This window comes from Lepidochelys olivacea (assembly GCF_965140295.1).
Source record: "Lepidochelys olivacea isolate rLepOli2 genome assembly, chromosome: 1".
In the NCBI taxonomy this organism is placed as follows: domain Eukaryota; kingdom Metazoa; phylum Chordata; order Testudines; family Cheloniidae; genus Lepidochelys; species Lepidochelys olivacea.
Window position 1 is genome coordinate 57,684,227 of NC_140411.1, and position 14,232 is coordinate 57,698,458.

Genomic DNA, 14,232 nt, shown 5'->3' on the forward strand with positions numbered 1-14,232 from the left:
CGGATATCTAACAAATCATGCCGCTCATCTGCTGCTGGAGGTAAAAGATTTCTTCATGACCCATTAATGTGAGCTGGCAGATGACAGGCTGTGGTAGTCCTTGGTCCACAGGTTTCAGTTAACACAGCAAAGTCAGCATTGTTACAAATCACACCTAATACCCACCTACGTATTGCTGTGCACATGATTATCACTCAGGTAAAACATTCTCAACCCTGTTGTACTTCTGATGTTGGCAGGGGTGGAGTAATTGCAACTCCTGGGGTAAGCCACAACCTCAGATTCTGCTCACCAGGAGGTCCCTACTGCAGCCACATCTTCATGCTTCCAAGTTCTGGCCTTTTCCCTCAGTCTACACTGCTAAAGCTCTCAACTACTCTGTGACAAACCCTGCACTGTTACGGAAGGGGTTAAAAAGCTGCTCTGGGCCCTCATGGTCCCACCTCAATACATCTGCAAAGCATGCATGGCTTCGCTGAGGCGCTCAAAAGGAGAACAGACCAGCTCAGTGTGGCGGCAGAAGGGGAGCTAATTTAGGGCTTGTCTACACTGGCAAGTTTTGTCACCAAAAACTGGCTTTTGGTGACAAACCAGTGATAGCATACACACTGCAATGTGACTTTTCTCAACAACAACAACAAAAACCACCTAGTTTTGGCGACAAAAAACTTTCACCCCTGCGAGACACTTTTGTCTTTTCCCCTCCCTTTATTGTTGACAAACATGCAGTGTAGAGACCACAGGGTTTTTTTCCCTATTTTATTGGAGCTGAGGCAGGCGTACCATAGGGCGCGGGAGGCGAACCATCGCTCCAGTGCTGCAGCTAAGACCTATAAGGAGCTGAATGCTATCCTCGGTGGTGACTCCATCTCCATTGCCGATAGCCCCATGGATATTTCACAGGCAGGAGAAAGGGAGGGGGTAACCCAGAGGCTGAAGTTCTGGATGAAGAAATCGAGCTAGAAGAGGATGTGCTGCTCCCAGCAGGGTTGCCTGGTGGGGCAGGCAGCCAGGAACTTTTCTCCACTTCAGAAGTGCTCAGCGGGGAGCAGGAAGCAGATAAGATGCCGGGTAAGTTGCTGTGGCTTGTGTAGGGAATCAAAAAGTGGGAGGCAGGTAGTGTTTTCTGTGAGCTGGACATTGCCCTGTGTAGTTAATCTGCATGGCCAAGCAGGGTGTCGATGGACATTGAGACCTGCAAGGAATCCTCCAGAGAGAGGCTCTGGAAAGTTTCCAAGAGGTACTTGTTAATCTGCCACAGATTCCAAGAGATTGCAGCCTTGTTAGTTCCCCCATTGTAGGAAACTGTACCATGCCATTTAGCCATCACTGGAGCTGGGACCAAAGCGGCATATAGCTGAACTGCATATAGACCAGGGTGAAAGCCGCAAGCATTCAGCAGCTGTGCACTGGTTTCTCTGGTCACCCACAGCAGCGCGACGTCAGCCAGCAGGTTGACCGCCTGTGAAAAAGTGTGGGATAATTTTAGAATGAGTTCCCTGCAAAGCTGTCCTGCAAGCCGTGACCTTTTTGTCCATATGCACAACGGCCTTCCCCCCCACTCCCAAAACTCACCATGACTGGGGTGCTCGCAGAGCTGTGTGCCTGCCTAGAGTCTCAGAGAGAAAGTGATTTCTACTAGCAAAAGGCCATTTTTACTAAAATGTTTCAATCACTTGCTGGAACGTAACAATCCCTCTTCTGTTCAGCACAGACCTTGAGGAACACACCATGCACCCCTGAGGACTGGCTTCGGCAGATAAGAAAGAACCCGAGGCGCAGCAAAGAAGACGTGTTCCGGGAGGCGCTGCAGCGCGATGAGAGACAGACCAGGGCACGGAAAGAGTGCTGGAAAGCTGAAAGGCAGGTCAGAAAGGAGAGTGCTGCTTTTGCTAGGCAAGCGACAGAGCGGATGATAAAAGTGATGGAGGATCAGACGGAGATGCTCAAGTCTTTGATACAGCTGCAGACTGAGCAGATCTGTGATCAGTCTTCCACTGCAGCACGTGCAGATGCACAATTCTTTGACAACCCCACCCCACCCTCTATGCCCAGACCTTCCTTTTCACTTCACAGCCCTCCTGAGCCTCCCCATCACTCCACCCCCTCTCACAGCTTGCACAGTGATTGCTGGAGCTACACACACAGTTGTGAGGTTTTATCCTTTTTAACAATAAATGAAGGCTAAGGTATTTAACGGCACAGCGTTTTTATTCTGTGTTCTACAAAAGCGTATAGCAATCAATTCACTCTCGGGAACAGGCTTCTAAAGCATTGTGTTGCATGGATCTTGGGCCCCAAAACTGTACACAGATGCATCAGGAAAGCAACTCCATAGCACGTGTAACTGCCCCTCATTGTCAAAGTGGTTCCTCAAAGCCTTTCTGATGTTAATAGCAGCCCTCTGGGCTCCTCTGACAGCCCTAGCATCTGGCTGTTCAAATGTGCAGCCAAGCGCTCTGCCTCAGTGCTCCACACCTGAGCAAATATTTCACCCTTAGATTCACACAGATTATGCAAAGTGCAGCACGTGGCTATGACCACAGGAATATTATCCTTGGTAAGGTCTAGCCTGCCATTGAAACACCTCCAGTGAGGTTTCAAATGGCCAAAGGCACATTCGACTACCATGGGGTACCCGCTCAGCCTGTTGTTAAAACGCTCCTTGCTGCTGTCCAGATGACCTGTTTAAGGTTTCATGAGCCAGGGCTGTAAGGGGTAAGCTGGGTCTCCCAGGATTACTATGGGCATTTCCACATCCCCCACTGTGAACTTGTGGTCTGGAAAGAAAGTCCCTGCCTGCAGCTTTCTGTACAGGCCACTGTTCCTGAAGATGCGTGCATCATGCACCTTTCCAGACCAGCTTGCATTGATGTCCGTGAAACACCATCGGTGATCCATAAGCACCTGCAACACCATGGAGAGGTATCCCTTCCTATTGATGTATTCAGAGGCAAGGTGGTCTGGTGCTAAAATTGGAATGTGTGTGCCATTAATCGCCCCACCACAGTTAGAGAAACCTTATCTTTAAGGCCATTCACAACTGAACTCTTCCCTACAATTCCATTTTTGTATCGCATCTTGTCATGTTCTCTCCCTTCCTCTTCCGTTCTGCCAACAATGCCAGCCTTGACTGCCCAATCGATTGCTTCACCAGCTAACACCATCACACTTCCTTTCATGGCATGCATTCTGTGAGGAACACCATTCCAGAGCTAAGGGCTACCCCACCTTCGTTCAAATCCCTCCAGTTCCACTTCTCCTGTCATTCCTTTGATAAATTGCTCACAATTGCAAGCCAGGGAGCCAGTAGGGATTGTCCAGATCATTATATCTATTAAAAGAAAACAAAAACAAACCAACAACCCAAACTCAATCTTCAAATTGTGTGCATAGGTCTCCTATTATTATCCAGGGTTCAAAAAAGAACTAGATAAATTCATAGGAGGATAGGTCCAACAATAGCTATTAGCCAGGATGGTGTCCCTAGCCTCTGTTTGCCAGAAGCTGGGAATGGGCGACAGGGGATGGATCACTTGATGATTGCCTATTCTGTTCATTCCCACTGGGACACCTGGCATTGGCCACTGCTGGAAGACAGGATACTGGGCTAGATGAACCATTGGTCTGATCCAGTATGGCCATTCTTATGTTCTTATCCTCATCTTTTTTCCCCCACTCCCTGTTACACCCTCTTGTTGCATCTTTTCTTTACAATCTAAGTTAACTCCACAGGGCAAGAACTACATTTTATTTGGTGTCTGGATAGCACAATGAAGCTCTGACCCTCACTGAGGCCTCTGGGGCCTACTGTAGTAGGAATAAAAACTAATAATAAAAATAAGGATTGGGGGCTTGTGCTCTTGCACTGTGGCAGAAGGTGAGCAGTCAAAATATTTTGTAGCCCCCAGTACACACCTCCTTGCGAAGGTGCTTCCAGCTCCCTCTCCTCCTGATGCAGGGTCAAGGACTCTTTGTCTGCACTGTGACCTCCTCCTTCAGTTCTTACTCCTGAGACTATGAGCTCGCCCACTCCCCAGTGCCACAAATCACCATCCTCAAGCCTGCTGCTCTCCTGACACAGACAGCCACACCTCCTTGGTTATCCTCCACGACTATATGCTGCTGCTGCACTCTGTACTGCCAACCATGAGTGTTAGAAATAATAATGAGTCAAGTCCGCAAAATTATGAGATTGGCTTAAAATCATGAGATTAAAATAAATACATAAATATGGGTTATTTTTATTTGTCTCCTTGTTTTTGATCCTTTAGGGTGCAAAGGAGGTACAAGAATGAGGGCTAGAAATTTAATTAAAAAAAAAACAAACAAACCAGAGGATCCTCACAAGGCTCCAGCAGCTGGGGCTTTAAGAAAAATAACAATTATTTCAAAATTCACAGTAGCAACACTACCTCTGAGGTAACACTTTGCTTCCCCATGCACCATTATGCTTATGCTACCTATTGGCTTTGGGCTGAACTTCAGGGTAATGGTTCTCAAGGTGTTTTGATAAACTTATGGTACTCATCTTCTGCTCACCTCTTGCTCAGACTTGGAGGAGGCACAGCATGTTGCGCATGTGCATGCATACCCGTTTATTCTATATAACAAACCCAAATTTGGGACATGTTTCATTCTGACTGGTGACCCTAATTTTCCAACCTCCTATACATCCCCATCCCTCCCTCCACAGTTCATTTCTGTCTGTGCTGGACACACACCAACAGTGAACTGCAAAATTAAAGAACTCCCAGATAGTGTCTACAATTTCACAAAGAACCCCCATCAATGGGAGGTTGATGGGATTCTGAGTTTCTGCGGGCGTTACGTGTTTACAGTTCAAAGCTTGCAAATCAGTCTGGTGCAAAAATTAATGGAAAGCCATGTAAACTGGAATCATGACACTAAGCACAGGGGATTAGTAATGGGATTTAGAGCCTTTCACCCCTAGACTGCTGGTGTGAATCCCCCCAAAGTCAGTAATGACTGAAGTTTGTTAAAATGTGAGGATGGTTTAGGAGTCTCTGCCCAAATTCCCATTGCATAACTGCCCATTTCACAAAACTGAGAAATCAAAAAAACACAGAACCCCTCTCTCCTAACAGATGTCAGAGCTTCATGTCCAGGTTCCATAACCACAGGGTGGCCTCTACATCAAGACACGCTAGATATTTTAGATTGTCCTCCAGATGTTGGGTTGGATGCTCTTTCACCACATGATTTACTGTCTGCTATGCTTCTCCACAGTCACAGAATGGGGAGGAAACCAGACCTAGCTACTGCACGCTTGTGGTAACTCTGGTTCAGCCAGCAAGTAACCTACTGAGTCTAGTCCAGGATCTACAATCAAGTGGAGGCAGGTGCAGCAATGGACCCCTGAATTTACTTAGCGTGCTAGACTCTCTTTCCTACTGATGCTTCTAAGGGCGTAATTTTTGGCTACCTGGTGATACTGATCGTCCGTGCATGGTGAAGGATCAGCAGCTCTTTTGTCCAAGAGTGCATGAGCTGCCATAACAAAGGGGGCCCGAGAGCGTCATATCCCAGACCACAGGAATGAGATTCATCCTCTGAATATATCTGAGATTGGGGCACTAGTCAACTGGAGACGTAATAGGCTGTTTTCATCTGTCACAGCTCTCCAAGCAGACCGAACAGTAACAACATCTCACTGACAGTCTGGCAGAGCTCTATGTGCTAGCACATACAGACCGCAGGTTTGTGTGTAGTTTGAACAGCCACTAATGACATGAGTGGCCAAACTCAGCTCTGTGTCGATAAGCTGAATGTGGAGGCTGCAGCCCCAGACTGCAAAACACTATGCAGCTGGAGCAAACACCAGTGCCAATACAGAAGTATGAAAGACCACAGGGTCTGCTCCCCAGGAGGTTCCCAATAGTTTTCATATCAAGGTGGTATGAAAAGAGATCTTCATTTTCCGGTGTTCCAGGTGAGGCTGTTTGCCAGGCTATGGTGGAGTGACAACTGGATGGAATGGCAGTGGCCACCCTTGGATCAAGATGGGTTGACTGGCAAAATAACTGCTTAGAAGACAAGTAATTGCCACTATCACAACCTGCTCTAATTGGCAACTTTGTTAGCAGTCTTCCCATAAAAACCAAGAATTGACTCTCTCTCTTTCTCTCCATCTGGATACTCAAATGAACTCATTACCTGTGGGCAGTTCCCATGTGAGAGCTGAATGTGACAGCTGAGGTAAACTGGAGAAGCTTGGGAAACTTGCCCTGCCACCCCTCATACTATACCTGTTCTGTGGAGAAATAGGGGAGCTGTCAATTCAGCATCCTTCATAAGCACTGCAGTAACACAAATGAAAAGAGAGACGGAGTACTCAAACAGATCCTGTTTCTGCAACCTTTTTCACACTGGTGAACAGCGTGTTCAACGGGACTACTTGTATGAGTAATTCCACATCAACATGAGTAACAGTAGAACAATTAGGCCTTAAAATAGCAGCTTGTCTTGCTTCTGAAGTTAAAGGCTTAGCAAAAATGTAGAGAAGTCTTAATTAAGTAGTAATTTATAATTAGTATATTTGTTTTGATTATTAGGTAACATATTTAGTTTACAATTGACTAGGGTTGCATCATTTTTAGTGGGGAATAAAAAAAGCTGAAAGACAATGAAGTCTGGATTCTGACCAACTCCAGAATTCCACTTTAGAAGATTTAAGATTTGCAAAAATGTAAGTCCCTTCCAGTCATAAAATTTTTCAAAATAAAAATATGAATTGCTATACTTGGCAGAAACCCAGGTTACTGATCTTTGTTATATTTCAGTTCTCTATTCCAAGTTCGCAAGGTGTACCAATTCAGCAAAAAAATCCATTAATAATCTCTCAATAAATTCAAAACTGTACGATTTGTATGAGCTTTCAAAATGCATCCAAAGAGTTAATCAGTCTTTTCACTCTTTCCTTCAATGGTTTGATTTAATATATGTATGTACTTTACTAAAATCTGGTTCACAAGTGAAACAGAGTTTTTCAAAAGTATGATTAAAAAAAGGGTAGAAAGTACATTGCCTTTTAAAAAATAGTTTGGAGCTGTGCACACTTACACTATTGCTCAATTTGGCCCAAGAGCTAACTCTGTACACTACATAATATCATCTAATTGGCTAAGACATGGTCATATGCTATAAAATATGTTTGTGGTAATGCCTGCACAGGTAATCAATAGTTTGTGTACAAAAAACAACAAACTTATTACTATTTCTAAGAATGGAAAACTATTCTGGGGCTCATAAACCTTTCAGGTAATAGGACTGTGCCATGAAATAGACACATACACACCTTAGCTGATGGGAAAGGAAAGCAGTAAGAGAAAGCATGCTTTGTGACTGAAGGCCTAACTCTCAGCCCTCCAGCCGAGTCTCACACACAGTCTGTATGTGAAACAAATCAGACCCTTTCCAGGGTATACAGTTCAGCTGGACCTATCCCAGTACCCCGCCATTGGTTTCTCTGTAGCTCTCCCCAGGCTCAGTCTAAGCAATCCTGACCCTGGAATGGGGATGTACCCCCGGGGGCTTCCTCCCGGGAGACACACTCTTTACCTGCTCTGGGCCCACTAAACCATCCAATCCCCTTCCTGGGGTGTTTCACAGTTCAGTAAACTCCCTTCCTCAGGACTTAAGCCACTTTCCTAGTGGCTGGTATGGGGGGGGACCCAGAGCCACCCACTACTCCAGGCCGCAGCACAGGGACCTTATGAATGGCAGCTACGTGCTGCTGCATTCCCCGTAACTAGCCACCATGCTGCTACCATTGCCTGGGCCACTTCCCCGCGGCCCCAGCACCTTCACAAATGTTTTACCCTTACCATAGGACTGAAGTCTTTTACTCCGGCCCAACAGCCAGCCAGAAGCGCTCTCTTGCTCCCCCGGTCCCTGCCAGCAACTGATCTGTCCGTGGTCCTGCCAGTCCTTCCGCCAGCCAGGAAAACAATGGTCATTCCTCCAGCTCCAGTCACCAGCTGACTGACTCCTCTGGCCTTGCTGCGCCTTGTATGTGAGCCTGCTGGGCCCTGAATGGCTGCTCTCTGCAGCCTCTCTCATTGGTGCTTCCCCTGCAGCTAGTCTAAGCAGCCTGGAGAACTTCTCTACTGCTCCTTTCTGGGGCAGGGTGTGGTAGGATCCTGAGGCCTCCAGCCATGGGCCTAATACTCCCTCTCTTACAGGGGCAATCTAAAAAAATGTACATGTTTATCACGTACACTAATTCCATTTCAGCTAATGTCCCATGTGACAATTCAAAACAGAAAGGCTCTCCTGGTTTACAAAGTGAAGTTATTTTATGACTTAGTTCCTAAAAGACTCTAGTTGCTGTACTGGAAACAGTTGATGAATATAAATATACACTCTATGCAATTTGCAAGCATTATTCTTTAAAAGTTAGTAATACACTTTTTAAAAATGGATTACATTTCTAAAATAAGCATTAATTCAGCTATTAATTTAAATCTTTTTTCCTGTTCCCATTCAAGAATGGATAATTTATTTTAAAAATGTTTAAAATGCAAACTGGTTCTGAGACTCTAAAAAAAAGTCTTGCTCTCAGAAACAGAATGACAAAATGAGGGAAGCTGGCTAATACAGATTGAATACACAGAATATTTAAATAAAATGAAATCCCACATTGCTTAACATAAACTCTGTTTTTAATGGTGGTGGTGCTGAATACATTTACTTCATCATCTATTAGAATCAAGGCATTTTAAACCATTATTGCATTTTTTAAATTCATTTTTAAATCAATTAAGTTAGGCCAAATAACCCAGATACAACAAAGTGCAAGGAAAGAAATGGATAAGTTAGCAGCTAAAATTTGTTTATATCTCAATTATACACTATTACTTCACTGTGTTTCAGTTACCTCCTCCATAAAAAACCCAGAGGAACAAGGATACTTGCTATAAGGATTAGTCTTGGTTAAATTAGTTTGTAAAATGCTACATACATACCAATTATTTTTCCCAAACCCTAAAACTGTAAGTAAATTCTAGATGTCCTCAAAATGGTGTAACACAAGAGAAATCCTTAAAAGACAGTAAAAAAAAATCTCTTAATAGCAATAGCTATATTTGATAGCATGGAAAGTATTAAATTACAAGGCAGCCAAAGTTAGTTAAGAATTCTGTAAGGGTCTGAGAAATCTGATGAATATATAACCTGAAAGGGCAGAATGGCAAATAATTTACTTCAGAGATACATTTTTACATGCAGTTCAGGATGGACATTCTATATCTGCAGAGTGGCGCACGTGATAGAGAATCTGTGTGCCTTCCAATGGTCATTTCAGGATAAAATAAGTGTGGTAAATTGAAATGAGATTGATATGTAACAAATCATGCCACTTATTTGCCTGATGGAAATAAAAGATTTCTCCACGGTCCATTAATACAAGCAGGCAAATGACAAGGTGACATTGTCCTTGGTGCACAGCAATGTTAAAAATCTTATTGACCGCCCTTCTACAGGGAAAGAAGAATGCAAGTGGAAATAATAGAATTATTTATTTGTTATGGGACTAAGATTGAATTGATACATTGGTAGGTGACATAAGTGCTTTCTCTGACCTAATTAATTTATCCTTTTAAACAACAATAAAAAAATTGTACCGTCCCTTTAGAGACAAATCAAAGCTTCTACATACACCCGTCACCTGCAAAGAAGTGTATGGCCTGATTTCAGCAGTTCTGAACATTCAGAAATCCCACTGAAGTCAATTGATGCTGCAGAAGTTTAGCACCTTAAAAAAAATCACTCACGAAAGTCCAAAATCCTTGCCTTTAGCATGTTGGTAACCGGGCAAATATATTATAAAGCTCTTAGAAATTACACATGAAAAAAAGACTTATTCAAGTCCATTCACCTGCAAGGGCAAACTATGCTCCCAACAGAAAATGTATCAGGTATTAAACTACTACTGCTACTTGCGTATTCTAACTGTGTGTCATTTTATATAGCTTGTACATACCCACATGAAGACAATTTATTGGAGCAAACAGGATTTGACACACGCCTACCTAGTGCTCACTTGGAAAAAAAGGCGTATTCTTAACTCAAGTTAGAAAACTTGAGGTAAAATCCCAGTGATAACAAGGCAGTTTGTAGTTTTCACACATTAGCAGGCAGAATTAAATCCTAGGCTCCCAACAGCCTTTAACTAGATTTGCTAGTTCACATGGAAACTACAAGCTGCCTTGTCTTCACTAGGATTTTACCTTGAATTATTTAACTCAAGTTAAGAACATACTGTTTATTCCTGATGAACACACTACCATATAGGTCAATCCACAGAATACAGCAGGAGAGAGGAAGAATGGTACTACAGTGATGAGTGCAACAGAAAAGCTTGTAAGTAATGAGATCATCAGATTAGAGTAAGAATTTATACTACCTATGTAACTCAAGCCAGTCCTACACCCTTCATCCTCCTCAGCTCATATCTTCTTCTAAATAAGAAATTACTAAAGAGAAATTAATGTAAGACCTGCAGAATACTGATTTCTATTTGTGTATAGGTGCTCAGCTCAGTGGAATACTTCAGAAAATTTACTCCAATCAAGCACAGTGTAAAAAGTAATACTGATCTACTTGGAGAACATGCATTTACATGTGGGTTCTGCTCTCTTGATGCACGGAGTGTGATGCATGTACATCGCATACATATGAGAAAACTAAATATCTCTCTCTTTAAAGTAGACTTCAATACTACTTTGGGAAACTAACTTCAGAAATCTAGCATTTTCAAACACTGGACTAACTTAATGGAAACTGTCTTAAGAACCTCTATTTTCAGAGATCTTCTGTCATTGGCACAGAATAGCAAGCAGCTCTGCCCACTTTATTCTAAATAGTGCATGTGGGTCAGCAGTTAGCATGGGACCAGGTTACCCTTCCTTGCTTCATTCCTTGGCTTTAACCATTTTGACAGATGTCACAAGCTTTTAAAATAATTTTCAGCATCATTTCAGCTGAGCTTGGATTTTCAAGGAAGACCTTTTCTGTAACCCTTAATTCAATGACAAATCTTTCTACCTACTTACTTGCAGTATTTTGGAAGCTGCAGCAATGATACTGTCATATAAGAAAACATAAACCAGGAGACTTAAATATATAATTTTCTTCTGCAAGACATTTTTAGCATCTTTCTTGCTATAACATTAGAGTGCCATTTAGTACCTTTACTGTAGTTAGGGGTTTATTGAGGTTTCTTACAAGCCAAATTTTGATTGTTGGCAAGGAAGAGAAGCAATTTGCTTACTTGTTTTTGGATTTACAGCATGGGTCCTCAGTGCGGTCGCTGCAAAAAAAATACAGGGGGTGGGTCACAGTCAGCCTTCCATTCTTTATGGTTAGATGGGAGGGGAGCCTCACCAGCATTTTGTCTGTTGTAACATGACATTAGGGTATGGAAAACCCTCATTGAGGACCACTCATTTAGAGATCAGATATACAACTTGTTATGCTCTCTCTGGGTGCTCAGGGCTCATTACTCCCCTATCTCCAGTGAGAAGAACACTTGCTGATACTTACCTGGGTGTCAGCTCCCTGACACCACTAGTCTGTTAGCCATGCAAACAATCTCCTCCGGGCTCTGCCAACCTTTACGTTGCCCTGCAGGATAACAACAGGTGTGCCACAGCTCCCAATCCCCTCTGAAAGCATCCCCTACCATGTCCAGCCCTTACCCACTGGACAGTCACAGAAATTACAAGAGAAGCTGTCCCCACAGGAACAGTGCACACACCTTGTTTGATTCAATTGAGGCTCATCTCATATATAATATCACAGCACTAAGATACATTTATAGTGAAAACAATGATAAAAGTATTATCAAGAGCTAAGTCTTAAGAGACAGTGAATAAGGATAATGGAAACGGAAATGAAAACATATAGAACAAAATCATAAAACACAAAGCTGGGTCTACACTAATCAATGGTTACCTCTCCTATATAATAAAGGAGTTTTCCCCCAAGGATTCAGTCTTTTGCAGAGCTCGCTGGTTTTCTGGCAAACCAGGATCGAAGCATTCATGCAACACCCCTGCTGCTCAGGCCTCCTTGCATTCTACTTATATTCTTCAAAGTTCACACCTGCCCCACAACCAGGGTATAGTCTCCAGTGTTTTCGCATCCCCCTGTTTACTTTGTATGCAGATTTGGCTTCCATTGTGTTGGCTCAGAACTAGGGTTGTTGATTAATCATAATTAACTCATGAGATTAATTAAAAAAATAATCACGAGAAATCGCACTGTTAATAGAATACCAATTGACATTTATTAGATATTTTTGGATGTTTTTCTACATTTTCAAATATATTGATTTCTATTACAACACAATACAAAGTGTACAGTGCTCACTTTATATTATTTTTATTATAAATATTTGCACTATAAAAATGGCAAACAAATAGTATTTTTCAATGCACCTCGTACAAGCACTGTAGTGCAATCTCTTTATTGTGAAAGTGAAACATACAAATGTAGATTTTTTTTGTTACAGAACTGCACTCAAAAACAAAACAATGTAAAACTTTAGAACCTACAAGTCCACTCAGTCCTACTTCTTGTTCAGCCAATCGCTAAGACAAACAAGTTTGTTTTACATATACGGGAAATACTACTGCCTGCTTCTTTTTTACGTCACCTGAAAGTAAGAACAGGCATTTGCATGACACTTTTGTAGCCACATTGCAAGATATTTATGTGCCAGATATGCTAAAACATTCGTATGCCCCTTCATTCTTTGGCCACCATTCCAGAGGACATGCTTCCATGCTGATGATGCTCGTTAAAAAATAACACGTTAATTAAATTTGTTACTGAACTCCTTGGAGGAGAATTGTATATCTCTTGTTCTGTTTTATCTACATTCTGCCATATATCTCATGTTATAGCAGTCTTGGATGATGACCCAGCACATGTTCATTTTAAGAACACTTTCACAGCAAATTTGACAAAACACAAAGAAGGTACCAATGAGAGAGTTCTAAAGATAGCTACAGCACTCAACCCAAGGTTTAAGAATCTGAAGTGCCATCCAAAATCTGAGAGGGATGAGGAGTGGAGCATGATTTCAGAAGCCTTAAAAGAACAACACTCAGATGCGGAAACTACAGAACCCAAACCAGCAAAAAAGAAAATCAACCTTCTGCTGGTGGCATCTGACGCAGATGACGAAAATGAACATGTGTGGGTTCTCTCTGCTTTGGAGCGTTATCAAGCAGAATCCATCATCAGCATGGACACACCTCTGGAATAGTGGTTGAAGCATTAAGGGACACATGGATCTTTAGCACATCTGGCATGTAAATATCTTGCAACGCTGGCTACAACAGTGCCATGCAAACACCTGTTCTCACTTTCAGGTGAGATTGTAAACAAGAAGCGGGCTGTATTATCTCCTGAAAATTTTAACCAAACTTGTTTGTCTGAGCGATTGGTTGAAGGAGGACTGAGTGGACTTGTAGGCTCTAAAGTTTTACATTGTTTCATTTTTGAATGCAGGTTTTTTTGTACATAATTCTACATTTGTAAGTTCAACTGTCAAGATAAAGAGATTGCACTAAAGTACTTGTGAATTAAAAAATGCTATTTCTTTTTGTTTTTTACAGTGCAAATATTTGTAATCAAAATAAATATAAATATAAAATGAGCACTGTACACTTTGTATTCTGTGTTGTAATTTAAATCAATATATTTGAAAATGTAGAAAACATCCAAAAATATTTAAATAAATGGTATTCTATTATTGTTTAACAGTGTGATGAATTGCAATTAAATTTTTTTATTGTGCGATTAATCGCGATTAATTTTTTTAATCACTTGACAGCCCTACTCACTACGCTTAATTTACATAGCCAACAGCAGACAGGTGAATCAATTTTCTTTGTCTGGCAAAACCTGTTTGACAACCCTACCTGGGACACACTCTCTAAAACTTATTTTCAATACATACACACAACTCCTTAAATATCATTCAGACATACATCTCACAACAATTATGATCTTCAGCATGACATAAGCTTTTATTAGATACCTCACTTGACCCTCTCTGGATAAATTATTATGAAAGAAATGTATTCGGTGTAGTGAGTTTGTCATCACTGTCAAGAGTTACTGTTACAGAACAGCGATCCCTTTGCCTGTTGGCACTGAGGGGTTCTTACAGTCACACAATTATCAAGGTATGAGACATTT

General features: G+C 42.1%; 1 protein-coding gene across 3 annotated transcripts in view; it reads right to left on the reverse strand.

Moving 5' to 3' along the window:
* The window catches only part of FAM124A (family with sequence similarity 124 member A), a 69,453-nt gene that overhangs the window by 22,928 nt on the left and 32,293 nt on the right, over window positions 1–14,232 (reverse strand). For 2 of the 3 annotated variants that reach the window (XM_084609874.1, XM_084609873.1), the window contains exon 3: window positions 11,294–11,332. The exons of the other annotated variant lie outside the window; for it this stretch is intronic. In XM_084609874.1, the coding sequence (XP_084466000.1) occupies window positions 11,294–11,332 (39 nt within the window). The remainder of the gene's footprint in view (window positions 1–11,293; window positions 11,333–14,232) is intronic. 3 annotated transcript variants of the gene reach the window in all.